The following is a 19,963-nucleotide window of genomic DNA, read 5'->3' as shown; positions in this document are numbered from 1 at the left end:
AAACGTATGAGAGAATGTCCTAAAAACACCAAAACAATCAGATAACTCAAAACACAATTAAGTTATCTTGTTTTTCAGAGCTTCTCAGAACACAAAGGAATTTATCAAGGGCCAGAACCATTTGCACATATAAAGCTCTGTAGTTGGAAGTTCTAGCCAAAACCCCACAGAGCAACTGCTGGCTCAATGGTGCAGATGGCTTGTTCTTTTGTTGATTTTACCTGGGGCTGCCAAATGTCCTGGATGTGGCTAAAATCTTTAAAAACAAAACAAAACAAACCCCCCCCCCCCCAAAAAAAAAAACAAGGGTCCTGGAGGAAATGAAAATGGGAAATAGGTCTGGAGACTGCTCAGGAGGTCCGTCAGAGAACCCACTCTTCCTCTCTAGGATGGAAAAAAATCATTATTTGAAGCCCGAAACTATTCCAATTAATCTCCCTCGGTGCCGGGTAATATGTGTCAACTACTTCCTTAATGAATCTCCTACACAGGAAGAACTGGAAACCATCGGGACATACCAGCAGTTTCCCAGTCATGCCAATGCTACGGATCTGGGAGCTGGAAAGGGGCCATCTCATCTAATCTCCTTTCTCAGCTCCCTTGACGCTGAGACTGTTGTCCACTCTGCGGAAGACTTGCCTACAGCTTTCCTCCTTGCAGGCCAGAGGGCTTTCTGTTCAGGCCACTACTGAGAGGACACTAAATCGGCAGCAGAGTTGGCCAGATGTGCTTTTACGGCCTTGCCTGAGACCTTAACTATCACTTAAAGCACTCTATCATGTGAAAAATTTACCTGAATTTCTAACATTGGAATTTCTTCTGGGCTTTTGAGACCTTCGTGAGGTAAGCAGGAGAATTCTTGATCCTCAGGATTGTTTTGGTGAACTTGGCTACTGGGATGAGAGCAGTCATTTGCTCTCGGGTAAGTATAACAGCAAGTATAAGAGGTTTTAGAAGATCCTGTCTCCTGGAACTGCTCTGTGTTTTCTACCACGTGCTTAAATGTAAAAGGAGAAGCCTGAAGGAAAACTTTAGGGTGAGTGTGCATATGTATACGTACTCAGAATTATATTTAAATACATCTATCATCTTCTCTAGAGATCATCTTGGAAGGCTCCTGCCAGCTGGTGTTAGAGTGGCTTTTTGCCCATCTCATTATAACATGAGCTATGTCATGCCTCACCCTGAGAGCTCTGGGTAGGTATCTCAGCTTCCAGGAGGGTCTAATTTGGGCAGGGGATATGGGAAGACAGAAGACAAGGAAGGAGGGAGAGAGGAGCAAACGGGAGAGAAAAAGGAGAGAGAGAATGGAGAGATGGGGGAGGAAGAAGGAGAGGGAAAGACAGAGGCCGAGAGAAATAAGAGAAGAGGGTAGGAGAGGGAAGGGAGAAGGGCGAGGATGATGGAAAGCAAGGGTGGAGGAGAGGAGACAAGGAGGGGGAGAGGATGGGGAGGAAAGTAGAGGAATTAGGGGAAAAGCAGGGAAAGGAGAAGGCTAGGAGGGAGAGGGAGGGGAAGAGACACTGACTGAAGAATAGTCATTTGGGCACTTCCAGCTTTATCAAAACAAAATCTCTCAAGTAAACCAAATCTCCCATGGCAAATAAATGGCAAATGATCAACAGGCTAAGTAGGTTCCTTTTGAACAGAGGAATCAGGAACGGGGAGTTTGGATTTATTTCCCTCCTGGAGGCAATTTTCACACATGCTGCTTAAATCATTGCTTACTGAAGCTGTTTATTTAATTATTTAGCATTGTGACTACAGGCCAGATGTTATATAAGCAAGGCCGACAATCCAGTCACACACTGGAACAACATGTTTATGGATTATGGGCTTTGCCGTGCGGCAATCCCTTCTAGCCTTGGTAGATGGTCTAATACACCCACTGGCTGTGAATCTCCAGACATCAGATGCGGTGCTCCTGTGGGGAACAGAGACTCTCTCCCCAGCAAGACTCTGGGCACAAAGCACCTGTTTTCTTGTGGCATGTTTATTAGTGGGGCTCCAGATGTTTTAGTCACAGTTTATGTTTCAGGGCATTTGGGCAACTGGCTTCTCAAAATGTCCATCTGTATACTTCTCTCTCAGCCCCGAAGCCAAACAAATGGCATTTTCTCTCTGGAAGTGTAACAGTGCCATTCAGATACATACCCCTTTTTCCCTTCCACGGGCGGGGTGCATAATGGCTCCTGTTTACTGCAGCCCATAATCTACACTGGGGGCGTTGGTCGTGCCATTCAACACATTACCGTGACCATAAGGCCCATGTTTATCATTATAATCATTATAGTGAATAACCAATCCTTGTTTAAATTTTAGGAATATGCAGCTTAAAGCCCAGTGGGTGCTTTCCACAACTGTTAGGAGCAGATCTGCTATATTGAAAGGAACCTCGCAACCATAATCAATGGCAGTACATTGGCATTTTGCAGTTGGGTCAGGCTCAAAGTCAGCACCTATCACAAACATGGCATGGATTCAAATTAACTTTAAAAATCCCCTTTATACCTCATAAAGTACGTGCGCATGGTTTTTTTGTATACTGTGCTCTCAATTAATCCAACACAGCCAGCTTTTCTTCCAGCATTGGAGCAGAGAGCTTTTCTGTTGTTGAGCACCAGATGAAGCAGCTGGCTTATGTTTAGGGGCCATGTTACGTGAAAAAATAGTTTATTGCCCTTCTAAACAAGTATTGTTGGATTTGCATAAGTTAAATGTGTGCATATGATGAGACTCTACCCTCCAGTGGAATCATGCAACACATGCTACCTTCTCTTTCTCCACTCTAAAATGTCTTAGCAGACATTTCTTTCTTTAGTTTATGTGATATTTCATTCAATCTTTGGTTCTAATGTTTTCTGAGTGCTTCGCGTGGACCAGGTACTGCTACGTTCTTTATTGTCTTACCTGTTATCAGCTGAGTTAGCACTTTAGTCTGGTCATTGAGAATGTTCACTGTAACATTTCTGGCTGATTTGAAGTACAGGGCATTACCCTGTAATAAGAAAATAAGAGAAACACATGAAAATGGCAGATTTCTAAATGAAAAACTGTAACCACAACTCTCCAAGGACCTGAACTGGCTTTCACTAAGTTCTAACTGATGTGTATTTATTTGAATATTCCAAGTGTTTAATGATCCCCACATACATAATTAATTGGAATTCATCCAAAATGGATTTCTTCCAAAGAGACCCACAGAGACCAACACATACTTAAAATAGATTTCACTAACACACACACACACACTCGACTCAGAGATAACCCGGCGATAAAGAGTCCTTTAGATCTTACGACAGGTGTTAGTTGCCCTTGGTATACAGAATGATCAGGAATGATCAGTAATCTCCTAATTTCACCCTTTCTCATTTATAATTTCTTCAAAAGAACCATGAAAAATACTTAATGGAGTGCATAAAACTTGTATAAAATACCTGAGGTCAGCCCCTCTGGCACGTCCACCTGCTGAGAGAAGCCGGGTACAATTCAGACTGAAATAGTCTCTTTGTGGAGATATTTGCCATATATGTATACCAGACCTAGGAGATGTGGCTTCTCCGAGTAGGCCTCTGCCTCCCCTTTCTTGTTCCCAAATTTCTCCTCCTTCAGATATTTTGTGCCTTCATCCAGTTTTCCTTTGTCAAAAAGGGCACCCCAATCCATTTCCACACTGTGGAGGGTATTTCTGAAAATGACTCGAAATAGGGGCTGGCACACTTTTTCTACAAAGGGTCTGATGGTAATATTTTAGGTTTTGTGGGATGTACAGTCTCTGTGGTAACTACTCAACTGGTAACTGCTGTTTTGGTGCAAAACAGCCATAGACAGTACACAGACAAATGGGTATGGCCGTATTCCAGTAACACTTTATTCACGGACAGTGACATTTGAATTCCAAATAATTTTAACATGATCTCACTGTGTCATAAAATATTGTTTTTCCTTTTCTCCCCTGATCGTTTAAAGATATAAAAACTATTCTTATTTCATTGTCCATAAGCGAACAGGCAGAGGGCCAGATGTGGCGACAGTTTGTCAACCTCTGGCTTAGATGTTCTCTCTTTCCTGGAGTAAACTAAAGCCATAAACTGAAATATGATTGCTGCCAGAACATGTCAGTATCCAGATAGCTGTTGTTAGAAAAAGGATGTGTAGTCATTCTCATTGTTCCAAACCTTTGTTACCACATGGCACTTATCTGCCTGAAAACTCTATAACATGCATGGAGTCCCAAACCCAGAAAAACATTGTCCCCAGAGCTGTGCAGAAAGCAAAGATAAGCAAGACTCCTCTTTAAAGCCTTGGATTCTAATGGGAACAATACGATGGGCACAGAAATAATACCGGGCAGAGAACAATACAGATAATTAAGGAGCTGCGCACAAAGCCTGTGGGGAACTTTCCTGAATGGTAAGAGTATTCATAGCTTGAGGCTGTTGAGTGGGAAGCAAAGATATTTGTTAAAGCTTAAGCTGAGCCTTGAAAAGACTATAGATAGGCTTCACCAAGGTGAAATGAAAAAAAATGAGGTCAAGGAGGTAGAAGGGTTGTGGGATGGTTGATGTCTTTTTCCTTCTAAAGCAGGCGGGGTATAGGAGAAGATTCATGAGCCCAGCCTAGCACCTGCATGTGGTAGAGTGGCCGGCCAGTGCTGATAGGCAGCCTCCATGAAGGCATTCTTTCCATAGACTGAAGATCTGAAATCATGGTCTCCATCACCCAATCCTTTGTGGGGGATTCCAGTGAATCAGTGGTTGCCCTGATGAAGAAGTCATCATCTCTCTCCCCCACACTAGGACAGGAGCTCTTGCCCAAGGTGAACTTCTAAAATGGATAATCAATACCCATATCCCACCCAGGCCCTGAGGAAAGAACGGTTTACCTTATTTTTAAAAAGTTTTTCAATGTTTATTTATTTTTGAGAGAGAGACAGAGAGTGAATGGGGGAGGGGCAGAGAGAGAGGGAGACACAGAATCTGAAGCAGGTTCCAGGCTCCAAGCTGTCAGCACAGAGCCCAATGTGGGGTCAAACTCAAGAACCGTGAGATCATGACATGAGCCAAAGTCTGACACTTAACTGACTGAGCCACCCAGGGGCCCCAGAATGGTTTACCTTCTGTTTCATCAGGGCAACCACTGATTCACTGGAATCCCCCATAATGACTTAAGATTAAAATTCTGCCTAATGGTAAACTTTTTGCTTTGTTTTGTTTTTTGATTAGTTAAGAGAAGAAGAAATTCAATATTGTCATAGGCTTCCATCTTCTGTCCATTACATAACAAATATTAGCCTCAAAGAGATTCTTTGGCATTGCTTTTGGCAGTACTTAAGAGTTCTACTTAAAACTTAAAATCAACTCAAGTAATGTAAGGATTCAGAACCTGGAACCCAGACAGGAAGTTCTATGTTTCTAGAAGTTAATGTACTAATTCTTCTTATATTCAGCAAGCTGGCACTGAAGAGAGGAGCTACCTGGAGTGAGAGAACAGGATAGACTCTGTTGCCATTGACCAGTGTGTGACCTTGAGCGAATCACTTCACTGCTCTGTGGTTCATTCTGTGCATTCCCCACCACCAACATGGGTATGATCAGCAAGCTCATGGCTAACAGACCTGTGTGCTCACGATGTGCTGCACATGCAGTAGAAGCCCTGGAGTCAGCCTGCCTAATTTTCTATCCCTGCTCTACCACTAGCTAGTTAGGCTACTCTAGGCAAGTTACTTAATCGTTCTAAGCCTCAGTTTGTTGTTGTTGTTGTTGTTTTTTTTTTTGATATGTATAATGGTGCAAATATTATTGAAGTATTAAAACTCACATATTACTGAAATTATTAAATTCTATATGTAATTATTAAAACACATGCGGTCCAATGCCAGGCACACAGTAAGACTTCCAAAGTTGTTGCAGTAATTGGGGGAGGGGAGAGGGAGGGAATGAGGCACGAGCAGTAGGGGAAGAAAGGAAGGAAGGAGAGGGAAGAAAGGAAGGAAGGAGGCGGGGGGGGGGTGGTAAGTGGGGAGGGTAAGATGGAAAGAAATGAGGAAGACTGTCCTTTGCATTACCAATCTTCACAATCCATCTGTGCACTGAGTCAGGGGCTTCTTCCATTTCCAGCAACTTCTGTTTCCACATGTCAAAGGATCTCCCTATATGTGGCTGGCTCACTATTATCTTCCAAATCCCAATTTCTCAAATGCTACTTGCTTGCCCTGAATGTTATTCAAACAATTCCACTGCAGGAAAAAAAAAAAAAATCTCCCAACAGCTCTGCTCAAGGTTTATAACCAGAGATACAAGAGCCACCCATTCCTTTATAACGCCATGTCAAAATATTATCATTTAGCATTAATTGTTCTAATACGCTAAAATCCTGGGAAACACAGTCTTTGGTATGTCATGGTTTAAACAAAAAGCCTCATTCTAGCCTGGGACGTGATGCTATAATCCCCCCTTCCATATACCTGATAACAAAAAGATTACCAAGTAAAATGCACAAACCAGCTAACAAACTCTGAAGCAACTCTTGTGGCGACTGGTCAGTGTGACTTTTATTTGGCTGTCCCTGCTTACTGACACCCAACCAGGAAAATACCAGCCACTGCAAAACACTGGGGTCTCTATAGTATTAGAACAAGTAAAGGAAACGCTCTCCTGTGTCCTTCCCACTCACCACTGCAGCCTCTGGGCCTGGGGAGGTTAATTTCTGCCACAGAGGAATCTGCTCTGGGGACTGGTGACTTTCACTAACTGACTTCAATGCAACCATCTGAGGATAAGGGGCTTGCAGGAAACTGCCTGCAGGTCCCTTCTGCCTGGCAGAAAAGAGTGTGGCAGATCCATGGCTTCTGATGAAGATAAGAGCTCTGGACCAGGTCAAGTCAGTCTGAGGCCAGTCAGCCCTTCCTTCTTCTGGACATGGGATGAGACTGACTGGGAGATGAGGAAGGGAGGTGAACAACCCTTTTTCCCATATAGGGAGAGGACAGTCTACATCAGTACTCTCCCCCATATAACTATGCCCACAGCATTTTGATGGAGACGGATCACCTCTGTCTCTCTAAAGCAGAACATGCAGAGCAAAATCAAACCTTTTCTTGACCATCCAAGACCACTGAAGCGAACATTATTTGTTCTCTGATGTCCTCGGGGGGCTGTAAGACGCACGTTTGAATGCCAAATGGCTCCATTTTTGAATGAGTGTATCTTATTTTTTTAAATGTATTATTTATTCTTTACCAAAATGAATCTGAAATGTCAAATATTATAAAGCTTATAATCAAAGAGCAATGGCTCATACCCCCTACCACCCCCAGAGCTTTCAATTTGCCAGAATGCTCCTTCATGTATTTCTCTTCCCATGGCCTGAAATAGGCTTCCACCATATCTCTTGATTTATCAACCTTTAGACATTATCCATTGGATTTCTGCAATCATATGGACTCTTTCATACAACTCTGGTAAAATCAATATTCAGAAGCTACATTATGATTACGTGTGTACTGTCCACAGCTGAGCCAAGTAGTATTCTTTAACTACATGTCCTTTGCTGTCTTGCACATTTTTTTTCTTTTCCTGGAGACAATAAATGCATCATTTAAAAAATGCTTCTTTTGCTAAGTTTTCTTTTTTCCTCCTTCTGTTTAATCCTTTTTCTTTCTTTCTTTCTTTCTTTCTTTCTTTTTTTTGTGGGGGGGGAAGGAGAATATCCTCAACTTTAAGATCCAATTTTTCTATCGATTTTTATTTTATTCATTTATTTCACTTTTTTAATGTTTATTTTTTTTTATTTTTATTTTTTTTAATTTTTTTTTCAACGTTTATTTATTTTTGGGACAGAGAGAGACAGAGCATGAACGGGCGAGGGGCAGAGAGAGAGGGAGACACAGAATCGGAAACAGGCTCCAGGCTCTGAGCCATCAGCCCAGAGCCCGACGCGGGGCTCGAACTCACGGACTGCAAGATCGTGACCTGGCTGAAGTCGGACGCTTAACCGACTGTGCCACCCAGGCGCCCCTAATGTTTATTTTTTTGAGAGAGAGACAGAGAGACAGAGACCGAGCAGGGAAGGGGCAGAAAGAGAGGGAGACACAGAATCCAAAGCAAGCTCCAGGCTCCCAGCTGTTAGCACAGAGCTTGACACGAGGCTTGAACACATGAACCGAATTGTGAGATCGTGACCTGAGCTGAATGTAGATGCTCAACTGACTGAGCCAGAGGCATCTCTTCTGTTGATTTTTTTAAAACACTTGTATCATCATACTCATCATTTTCAAGAGCACTTTCTTATTCTTTGACCCTTCCTTTTTATGCCATCCCTTCCTTGTTTGATTGATGCACTATTCTCTCTTACATGAGAATAAAAAAACTGGTTGGAAGCTGTGTGCTTCTAGATGGGTGAACCTTGCCATAGGGTACAGTAGTAGGGGTTTGGCTAATTCAATGGAGAGTTTCCAGATGTCAGTACCAGTGGGCAGTCAGTACCCATGACTAATTTCATCAAAGAATAGTTCTCTAACTCCTGCCAGGAAACTGGTGGGTATAACTTTTGATACAGGAGTTCTGAATGTCAGAGGGGAAGAGGTCTGGGCATTTTGCTGTTCAGGGACAGACTTTCAGTTAAACCTGATTTCATGCCTTATTCCTGACTTCATATGACCAGAGGTCCTCTGGTCAAACTTTCTAGAAAACAATCTTCCTATCTTCTGTGAGGTTGGGAAGAGGTACTTATTACCTAACTGGGTCAACTGGGAATAGATGGAGAGGCTAAGTGTATGGTCTTTATGCAGATTTTTGACCAGTCCAGATGCATTTTGACTTCTATGGGTAAAGACACTGCACTTAAAATACCTCATGGATAAGGGGCCCTGTCCCACTCACTTCACAGAGGGACTTTCAATCCTACAGGCATGTTTAGCTCTCATCTACCCTCTTTCCATCATTCTGTCTCCATGGTTTCCTCTCCCTTTCTCTGTGACCATGTACATTTACCCCTTTTCACTTTTGTTCTCCATTTACTGTATTTTTCAGTGGGGTTTTTGAATGAAACAGAGACCTACCATTTCTCACTGCTGTTGTGTGTACCTCTAGAACCACCTTCTTAAGAACCATTAAGTTCTATAAGTACTATTGCCTTATTAAAAGGAAAGCAGGTTAAAATTGTGTATAAATCAAGAACAGGTAGTCTCTGTCCAGGACTCAAAAGCTTTCTTAAACATTTTACATACACTGTGTGAGTGCCTACAACATATACACTGTCCTATGCCCTGGAGAATGAGAAAGATACGGCCTTTATCTTCGAGAAAACTCCTCACCCAGGAGAAGACTGAACTGATGCAAAATTATCATAACAATGATGTGATATCACTTCAGTGGAGATCTATCCTTTCCTGGTATAAAAGGCAGTGATTTTAATACCTGCCTTTGATGGCAGCTGTATCACCACAATCAGTTCTGAAGTGATACGGCCTCTAGAAGTTACTACTCTTGATAATCTTACATGGTAGTATATTTCCTTGCTCCCTGAGGAGCTAACAATCTGATCTGGGAATTTAGATAAACAGAGAAAACCATAACACAGAACATAAGCACCTTCCATGTTCAGGGAAGGCTTTCCACTCAGTGCAAAGTTCAGAGAGGGAAGGGACCAGTGTGGCTAGAGTTCTGAGGAGTCTTCCAAGAGCACAGTTCACTGGCTTCTGTATTTTAAGGGTGGTCTGCAATAGCACAGATTGCATCCAGTGTTAACTTAGCTCACAGGGGAGTCTGGCTCTTGTGGAACGAGGGTTCAGGGTATGAGCTTTGGAGTCAGATAGATTTGGGCTTGAATCACAAGCTCTGCTTTTTTTTGCTAACTGTGGGGCCTTAGGTAAGTCATTACATTCTTTGAGCCCCAGTTTCTATGCTTATGGAATGAAGTTAAAGGCTACATATAATAGTGTTGAAATGAAGATTAAGAAAGACAAAACATATCAAGTGCCTTACATAATGGCTACCAAAATACTTCATTAACTATAACAAAAACTACACAAAACCTACATGAGGAGGGCCCCTTGAAAAATAGCTGATTCTAGGACTGAGGCAAGAAACATACAAGAAGAACCTGGAGCATCCTGTAGTGACAGAAAGAAAGGATGTGCTGAAAAAAACAAATAAAAAACCAAACAGAAAAACACTTCTTAATCATGGAAACATGTCAAAGGGACACAGGAGACAACTGAAAGTGGGTGTAATGGCCAAAGCTGAAAGAATTTCAACAAAATAATAGGATGAAGTATTGAATTATAACCCAAACACACCTTTCCACATAGCCTCTATGGCTAAATATTCACTAAATTTAAGAATAATTGTAGGAAATTCAGAGTGATGTGTGTAACATTCATAGTGATAAATGCCTACATCAAGAAATATAAAAGAAATCATATAAACAATCTAACTTTGCATCATCCATTAGTCCAGACTGATAAAAATAAATGACTGAATAGGTAAATGTGATAGAATAAATAAGTCTTTCATGTATAAGAATTCCAAACAATTTTCATAGTTAACTATGTTAACTGCCTACTCTTTAAAGGTGACTTTCTTTCAACGAGTACAGGATGGAATGGAGAATGGTAACTTTCCAGTGGAGAAACTTGACAAACACTGCCTCAGCCAGGGGGATCCAGGTCAACATCAGCAGTGATAAGCCACGTTGATAGCATGCACCTCTGATAGAGGTGAAGAAAATGATGCTTTACCTCTGTGGCCTTTCTCTTCAAAACCTGTAACACCCACCTAATAATGAGGAAAACACCATATGAATCTCAGCTGAAAGTAATTTTGTAAAGTACTTCACCAGGACCCTTCAAAATTGGTAAGGTCATCAAAACCAAGGAAAGTCCAAGAAACCATCACAGCTAAGAAGAGACTTTTGAAGAAACAATGAAGACTAAATGTGATACAGTACTTTGGAGAAGACCCTTGGGCATAAAAAGGACAGTAGGTAAAAACCAAGGAAATCAAAATAAAGAATGGACTGTAGTTAGTAATAAGGTATCAATACTGGTTCATTAATTTTGATAAATATACCATATTAATTTTGGATGTTAGTAATAGGGATACTGTGAGGTATATAAGAACACTCTGCACTATCTTTGCAACTTTTCTGCATATATACAACTATTTTTTTTAAGTTGCAATTTTTTTGAAAGCTATATTAGGCTGCCAAATTCTAAGATCCAGAACTTCAGGAAGAGACCTTGGGAAGCCAGCCAATCTCTGAGGAGGCAGGAAGCTTACTACATTATGGACGTGTGATTTAACTTTGATGTTGATAACATTAATGGGAAAGTCTCCCCTAAGTATATTTCCATGGGATTTTGCCATTAGGAATACTAAAATAGGGGCACCTGGGTGGCTCAGTTGGTTAAGGGTCCAACTCTTGATTTTGGCTCAGGCCACAGTCTTACAGTCTGTGGGATTGAGCCCCACATCAGGCATTGTGCTGGCAGCATAGAGCCTGCTTAGGATTCTCTCTCTCCTGCTCTTTCTGCCCCTCCCTGCTTGCTGTCTCCCCTCAAAATAAATAAAGAACATAAAAAGAAGGAATACTAAAATAAACAATAGTGTAGAGGTCTCTCACAGATAGTTCTTCACATATGGCTCTCTATCCATTATCATTCCTTCCCTGCTCAGCCTACAGAAAGCACTGTAATCACAAGTAACCATTTCTTTGCCATAGGTTTCACAATGTACTGGCTCCAGTGACCAAAGTTCATTAAGTAATACTAGAAAAATTTAAGCTTACACCAACTTAGATTTGTATTAAAATCATTTCCAAAGGATAGTTTGTCAGTTTATCTTTAGTAAGCCTCAAAATCCTCTATTATCTATTATCTATTATTAATGTCAAGAGGATGCTTTAGTTGTCTCTGAATCGACCCTTTGCAAAGCATGAGAAGTATTTTTTTAAAAAAATAGCAGAGTATGGTTAGTTTTTATTTTACTTTAGAATATCTTTTTATAATGATGCTTGGGTAGATTTCTACTGTCTTGAAAAGTTTTCCAGTCATGAATAATGAAGCTACCTACACTCTGAAGCTCTTACTCAAAATAAGCTGGGAACTGGTCCAGTTTTTCCATTGTAGTGTTCCTGTTCAGCCACTCTCTGCACTGTGTCCCAGTTTGGGTGCATTTAGGTCTCTCTCAATATTTAACTAAGTTGAGCTGCTCTGTTCAATGACTCCTTTGAGGTATCATGTTAGCATGTCACCAGTGGAAGGGGACTGCCAGATTTTCTAGTGCCTGGCACATTCCTGGCACCCACTAGATTTTCAATAAATATTTGCTGAATAACTGAATGCCCAGATCAAATTAAGAGTCAACAGAGAGTGAGAGCTGTCAACAAAAGAAGTAATTAAATGGAGGTTGACACCAACTGTCAAAGAGAGTTTTCAAAAGGCAAGTCGTTAAGCATGGTTGAAGTGATAGTCCACACACAGAAAACCAAGCACGGTGGGAGGAAGCAGTGTAGATATATAATCAACGAATATCTGTGTACCACCTTATGGAATGCAACGAGCTGCAGGTAATACAAATGAGATTTGAGATGTTGAGTCTCTAGATGACAGGGAGAAGCAGGGGCACAAATAATTACCCCAAATTCTTACTGACATAAAGGTTAAATTATGCTTGAATCTTCCCTGGGCTTGCAGCATCCATCTAACCTGAGCTATGGAATATGTCCTCTTTCAACTGCCCCTCATCAACTCATTCCACTAACATTTTAAAGGTATATGTTCTAGGCATAAAACAGTGTGTCAAGTATGAGCAGGTGGCCTCTTCTCTCCTGGAGTGTACATACCACCTGGAAGGGGACATGGACAGGAAATTAAGAGTCCCATAAATGATTGTATCCTTGCCATTGCAATGAGTGCAATGAACACAAAGTTGTAGGTGAAATGAGAGCAGTCAGGGAAGGTCTTTCTAAGGGAGAGACATTTTGGCTGAGAACACAGGGATAAGTAGATGTTAGGTGAATTGAGAAGAGAGAGAACTTTTTAGACAGAGCAATAGACAAGTATACAAGCCCTGAGGCAGGAAGGAGGTTGGTACATAAAAGGGGCAGAGAAGGGGTGCCTGGGTGGCTCAGTCGGTTGAGCATCCAATTGCGGCTCACAGTCATGATCTCACAGTTCACGGATTCGAGCCCCACATCAGGCTCTATGCTGATGGCTCAGAGCCTAGGGCCTGCTTCAAATTCTGTGTCTCCTTCTCTTTCTGCCCCTCCCCTGCTCACGTTTTGTCTCACTCTGTTTCTCAAAAATAAATGTAGAAAAAAATTTAAAAAAAAAATAAATAAAAGGGGCAGAGAGAAAGGCCCATGTGGTTGGAGACTGATGATCAAGGGATGGAGGGAAACCAATCCCGGGTGCTGCCATCAGTTCTGTTACCTCTGCCCACACTGTCCTCTGATGAACGGCAATGTTTAGTTTGATGTAAGAAAACTCATTTGTTTCTTCTTAACGATAGTTTCTTGGGGTATCATAAAGAAACCCTTTCCTGACTAGTTCATTCTTTATATTCTCTTCTAAAAAACACTTCAGTTTTACTTCTCATACTAAGTCTTCATTGTCCCTGGAATACCCTTTTGTACATAGTTTAGGTGAGAACCCAAATGAAAGCCATTTTCCTTAATGCTACTTACCAAGAGAATGTTAATTTCTCCACTGATATGTGGTGCCACCTTCATCATACATTAATTCCCAAATATACAGGAGTCTGTCTTAGAGACTTCTGGTCTCTTCATTTTCTGCCTGTTCCTATACCAATATGTAGTGTTTTATTTCTGTGGTTTATGATATGCCTAAATATCTGTCCACCCTCCTTGCTCTTTTATGGGCCATTTAAATGATACTTCCGTATTTAGAAAGACAACATTAACACTCAGGTAATAATTCAAAACCATTATGAGATCAGAGACAGACTACACAGGCGGCACTTGAAAATGTTCACTGTCCTCTAATATTATCTTGGGTGACAATTTCATCTTCACACTATATAAAATAATACCTGAGTAACTGTCTGAACCTTCTTCCTAAGATTTCCCAGTGTTCTGTAGAAAACTCTTCCATAACATGTGAGTAGCCATTCTTAAAAATAAAAAACTGGGGCACCTGGGTGGGTAAGGATCCGACTTCAGCAAAAGTCATGATCTTGACATTCGTGGGTTTGAGCCCTGCATTGGGCTCTGTGCTGACAGCTCGGAGCCTGGAGCCTGCTTTCGATTCTGTGTCTCCGTCTCTCTCTTCCCCTCCCCTGCTCATGTTCTGTCTCTCAAAAATAAATAAACGTAAAAAAAAAACCAACTGACCAAGAAAGGGGTTTTTTTTTGGCGGGGGGGGGGGGCAAAAAAGTCTAGGAAATTCAACATACCTCTCCCCTCCTTCTAGCTGCACAGTAAGTTACTACATTATCAGTTCTGAGAAGTCCTATATCAACATAATTTGGTTAGCTCTATGCAGTAACAATTCTAAGATTTACTTAATAATGGATTATTTTTCCTTAAGCCACATGTTAACACAAAACACTGCAGGACTCATTTTGGGAAATGCTACTTTATCGACTGCTTTAAATACATACATTAAGACCTAGATTATCTCTGGCTTCCTCTCTTTAACACCATGAACGGGCTTAGCAGAGGGTCTGACGCATGATGGGCTCTCAATAACACCTGCTGCTGGCTGATGGCTACAATCCTAGCGAGCAGGTGTTACGGCCATTTTATAGATGAGAAGATTGAGGATAATTGTGGGGCATGAGTAGTCTGCACCTGCATGCTGGTGAGCTGCAGAGAGAGAGGACTCAGCACTCAGGATTCCAGACCTGAGCACTTGGCTCCTGTTCCACTGCCCTGGGATGTACAGTCTGAGCTGTAAGTAATGGAAGGAATACTTTGGTTCTGGTTGGCACAGTTAGGGGAATCTTTACAGAGGGAGACACATGACACAGAGAGAGACTTCAGTGCAAGGAGACAGCTCAGGCTTTCCCCTGTGAGGTCAAGCAGATTCTGATAGCACAGCATTAAAACTCAGCAGCCACAAGACCAAGATAGGCTTTCCTCATGGAAATTTCATTCCCCCTGATACACAAAGTAATATAGACGAAAATTGTTCCATGCTGTTCTTTGCTGCAGAAACGCTGTAGGCCAAACTTGTCTGGCTTTTGGCCACATTTGCAAACAAGGCCCTTCTACCCATGGTGTCCTTATGATGGCCCGAGAGCACCCCCGGATCTAGGAGCACAAGTCCAGGCTTTGTGGCTGGCCCCCACACATTCCTCAGCTCTGTCTGCTCATGTTTCCCTCCCTCCATCAGCGAAGGCCTAATTGCTTTGGATCTTGACCTTTCACAGAAGGGTGCATGGCATTCTACGGAGTCAAAAAAGCATCTCTCAGGAAGAGTCTGAGCGAAGATGACATGAGTCTCTCACAAAGAAACAAGGGCAAGCGGAGGCTGGAATTGCTCACATGGAAAGAAAGACAATTGTTGCACAGGACTGGCTTCTGTTGTGGGAGAGTGGCAATGTCGGCCTAATGCCGACTGACTTGGTGGAGGCTTTGCCTCTCAAAAAATCAGTCGAGTGACATAGCCCAAACTGCTAACCTTGGGGTGACTCGAGCGCTTCTTTGTGATGTGCTGTCATGGTTATGTTGGGTTTGGGGGGCACACGGCCCTTGTCTGAGACCCCATTTTTGAGCTAGTCTGTGTAGACCACACAGCCTCAATTTCTCAACTGCAAAATGGGAATAATAACAATGGGCAACATAGGGATAAGAACAGTACCTCCCTTACAGAACTTAAAAGATGAACTAAAATAGCACATACAAGGAATTTAGCATCATATTTGTTTCCTCAAACATGTATTTTTTGAAAGGGTGTTAGATCATTGATGTTGATGACTGATAAGCTCTGTCAGCCCTAGGAAAATGGCAGAGATATTAGGAAGTGAAATGTTTCTGCTTTGTCCATGATGGTTAAAAGCCTGATTGGGGGAAGGTGAGCGAGACATGGAACTCAGCTCTTCTATATGCTGGCAGTGAGTAACTTAACCTGTGTCTCTGTCTTCTCATGTAGAGTATGAGGAGAAAAGCGTCCACCTCAGGTTGCTGTGAGTAGAAAGATAATATATGCATAACGTACAGCATATGGTACGGTCATATGTAGTAACCATACCTGACATTAAAGACATTAAAGGTCCTGCATAGCATTTTGTGTCTAGGCAGGGTAGATAGCCATCTGGTGTGTATAGGGAGGTATCGAAAGACACCTCGACTACAAAGGGTGTCTAAAGATCCTATGGTAGAGGCTGCTCCTTACATGTAAGCCTTCCTTACCTGCTGCCATGAAGAACCTGGCTTGTGAAGAATGGAGACTGTTGATTCATGGAAATCTTTCCCCCTGATACACGGGGGGAAACTCTTGATTTAAAGTGAGGACAGGAAGCACTGATTCCATGTGGGGTCCTAGACCAAGTGTGCCTGTGTGGGGAATTCATGAAGGATAGGCAGAAGATAAGAGAGAGTATTCAAACAAAATACTTCATACTTGAGGCAAGGTGTCTGTACTTTGTATCCACGTAATTATCAAATTCACATAAAGGTGAAATAGGAATAATCCCCAGGTCACACAAAACCTGACCTAGACCTAGGCTCATAATTCAAATGTATGTAATGCTGGGACCTTCATGCCATGACCACGGAGTCCTTACAGCTCTTAAGAAGTGGCAGATAATGATTTTAATTTTCTTGCTCAAAAAAAAAAAAAAAAAAAAAAAGATGTGTTTGTATTATTTTCACAACCATAAAAAATCATGAATATATAATATTCTCATAATAATGAATATCATGAATATAAAACAAAAATATGTTAAAATAACATAACATGGGGCGCCTGGGTGGCGCAGTCGGTTAAGCGTCCGACTTCAACCAGGTCACGATCTCACGGTCCGTGAGTTCGAGCCCCGCGTCGGGCTCTGGGCTGATGGCTCAGAGCCTGGAGCCTGTTTCCGATTCTGTGTCTCCCTCTCTCTCTGCCCCTCGCCCGTTCATGCTCTGTCTCTCTCTGTCCCAAAAATAAATAAACGTTGAAAAAAAAAATTAAAAAAAAAAATAAATAAAATAACATAACATATTATTAAATAAAAAATATTGAAAAGATAGGCAATATGTAAGTTTCTAAATTATTTTTGTGTGCTTTTAATATTCTTGGCAGGTCAAACATTTCTAATTTCTAGGGCAGGTCAAAGGGAGAGAAGTGATTTTGTCATTGTCACTAATCCTCTGAAAAGAAAGCTCAATTCTTACAGAATTGAGAAAAGAGAAAAAGTTAAAAAAAGAGAAATAGAGAAAGAAGGAAAAGAGAAAGAGAGAAAGGGAAAAGTTAAAAAAAATAAAATAGAAAGCAAAGAGGATAGAGAAGAAACACAAACCAAGATGGTAGAAATTAAAACAAATCTATACTATGTATATAAAAATCAAAGAAAATACTATTTATAAAAGAAGTAGTTAAAACAAAACCATATGGAAAGGCTGAAGATAAAGATAGGACAAAAAGATATCCCATGTAAACACTTACTAAGAGCAAGCTGATGTATCAATGTTAATTCAGACAAAGCAAAAAGCAGTAATGCGTAAGTAGGAACTACATGCAAAACTAAAAATCTAACAGGAAGCTATACAAATCGTGACCAGACATGTAACTATCATTGTAGCTTAGAAATATTAATTAAAAGTTGTCAGAAGCATGAGGTAAATTTGGCAAACCCTGGTGTGATATTTTAACAAAAATCTATTAGAAAATTATAGACTCTGTCGACCAAATAATAGCACTAGGATGCTAATCTGAATAATAATATTTAACTTGTTTAATTTAATGGATATGAGAATTCTGCCCCCAACAAATAGCGGTTCTCCATTATTTTCAAATACACAAAAGCGTTCACAAAAATTAATGTTGGGCTAGTTCACAAAGGAATTAAAAAAAAAAAAAAACAGGGTCATGTAGAACACATTTTCAGACTGCAGTGCAATTAAATTATAAATCAAAGAAAACAGATAATTAAGCCAATCTATCTTGGACATATGAAAAATAAAAATAGCTGTTTCTGTCTATATTGATTTCCCTTTCACTCTTGCTCTCTTAATGTCTACCAGTTCCAAAGTGGCCAGAGTAATCCTTTTCAAATTCAAACATATTATGTCACTCCCATGGGGGGGGTAGGTGGGAAATCCTTCAGTGGCTTTCTATCACAACTAAGGCTTAAATTAAGACTCGTACTATGAGACTCCATATGATCTGGTCTGCCACTATTTCTCTAATCTTTATTCCCTATCAGGTTCTCCTCAAACCCATTGTCATTTCTACTCCAGTGGCTTTGGCCTCCTATTCTTCAAACAAGTCAGGTGCCTTCCTCTCCTTAGCCTGGGGCCATTTGTACCTCCTGTTCCCTGTGGCAGCAATTACCTCCCCCCAGATAGTCACTGCCCCCCTCCCCCCGCCCCCCGATAGTCACAGCAGCCTCTTCATTCTCTACCCTTTGGAGAAAGAACATAGATGCTTTCTCTTTCTTTTAACTTAGCACAGCCTAATGTGTATTATATGTTTATTTGATGGTGTTTTTGTGATCTGTCTCCTCCTACTACAATAAAAGATCCAGGAGGGCAGGGCCTTTGTTTTGTTCACCATTGTGCCATCAGTGCCTAAAACAGAGTCTTGTACAAGGTAGGTGTGAAAAATATCTATCAGATGAATGTCAAAGTCAACATGAGTTCATTGAATTAAGTGGTTGCTGGAAAGGTCAATACTCTTAGATTGTGGTACCTCAAATGCTGAAGACAGGAAAATATTCCTACTTTACCATGTATAATCAGAGTACTTCTGGAATACTGAATTCAGACCCAGACCCTATGCTTGCAAGCAGGAGACAGAAAGAGGCCAACAGCCAAGACAGTAAATACAATATGATCCTGAAGTATATAAACATTGATGTATATACTTAAAATTAGCTTCATGGTATTATTTTATAATACATGATGTGCTCAGTGACATTATGAATGTTCATTGTGGTGTTCCTTGCTAGCAATGCAGAATTCAAAGAACTGAAAAACTGCAATACATGTGGTGTATTAACAAATTTTCCTTAACCGTGCTGTTGTATCTTTGATGCAATGTCTCAGATGGTTTGTATGTTTTTTTCTTGAAGAAACCTGCACTTCTTGCCTATCAGAAGGGTCCAAATATGGGATACAGGTAGGTTGCTGCACATATTTGCACATCCAGTCTAGCTTAAGACATGATTGACAAGACAGTCCATCACCACCTCCAACAGGACAGTGGCCATCCTGTTGGAACCAATCTGAGTGACCTTCTAACTAGGCAAATATGGGTATTAATTGGTCACTTAAATATTCAGATACGTCAATCAGTCACCTCTGTTTGCAGAATTTACGGTCACCCCATATATTTTACAATGCTTTTCATTGGTTCAATCGGGGTGCACTAGAGATTAGGGTCATTATGATATAGACTCTGGAATCAGACTATGTGAGTTTGAATTCTACCCTTACCTCTTAGAAGCCTCACATAAACCTAAACACATTACTTCACTCCTCTACTGTACAGCTTCTACATCCATACAATAGAAATGTGACCCTGCTTTCTAGATCACTATGAGGATTAGATAATGTCAGAAAACCATGAAAACTATGTCTGGCAGACAGCACACCCCAAAGCTACATTAGCTATTATTTTGGCATGGCTAATAATAAATGTAATATCATTATCACTATCCAACACCCATCAGTGATGGACCACCATCTCTGAGCTTAGTTCAAAATTTCAGGACAATATTGAATTTGCCACATGCAGGGGTCTAACACATTTCAAAAAGGTGTATATCATACTTTGAATATTTACCTATTC

At 41.0% G+C, this 19,963-nt stretch overlaps 1 protein-coding gene across 5 annotated transcripts in view; it reads right to left on the bottom strand.

The window, feature by feature from the left end:
* The window catches only part of SGCD (sarcoglycan delta), a 942,805-nt gene that overhangs the window by 143,694 nt on the left and 779,148 nt on the right, over positions 1-19,963 (bottom strand). For all 5 annotated transcript variants that reach the window (XM_086701802.1, XM_086701859.1, XM_086701932.1 and 2 more), the window contains one exon: positions 2,911-2,998. In XM_086701802.1, the coding sequence (XP_086557928.1) occupies positions 2,911-2,998 (88 nt within the window). The remainder of the gene's footprint in view (positions 1-2,910; positions 2,999-19,963) is intronic.

This window comes from Puma concolor, chromosome A1, assembly GCF_028749965.1.
Source record: "Puma concolor isolate L17-30 chromosome A1, mPumCon1.1.hap2, whole genome shotgun sequence".
Classification (NCBI taxonomy): Eukaryota; Metazoa; Chordata; class Mammalia; order Carnivora; family Felidae; genus Puma; species Puma concolor.
This window is presented reverse-complemented; position numbering and strand designations above follow the sequence as displayed.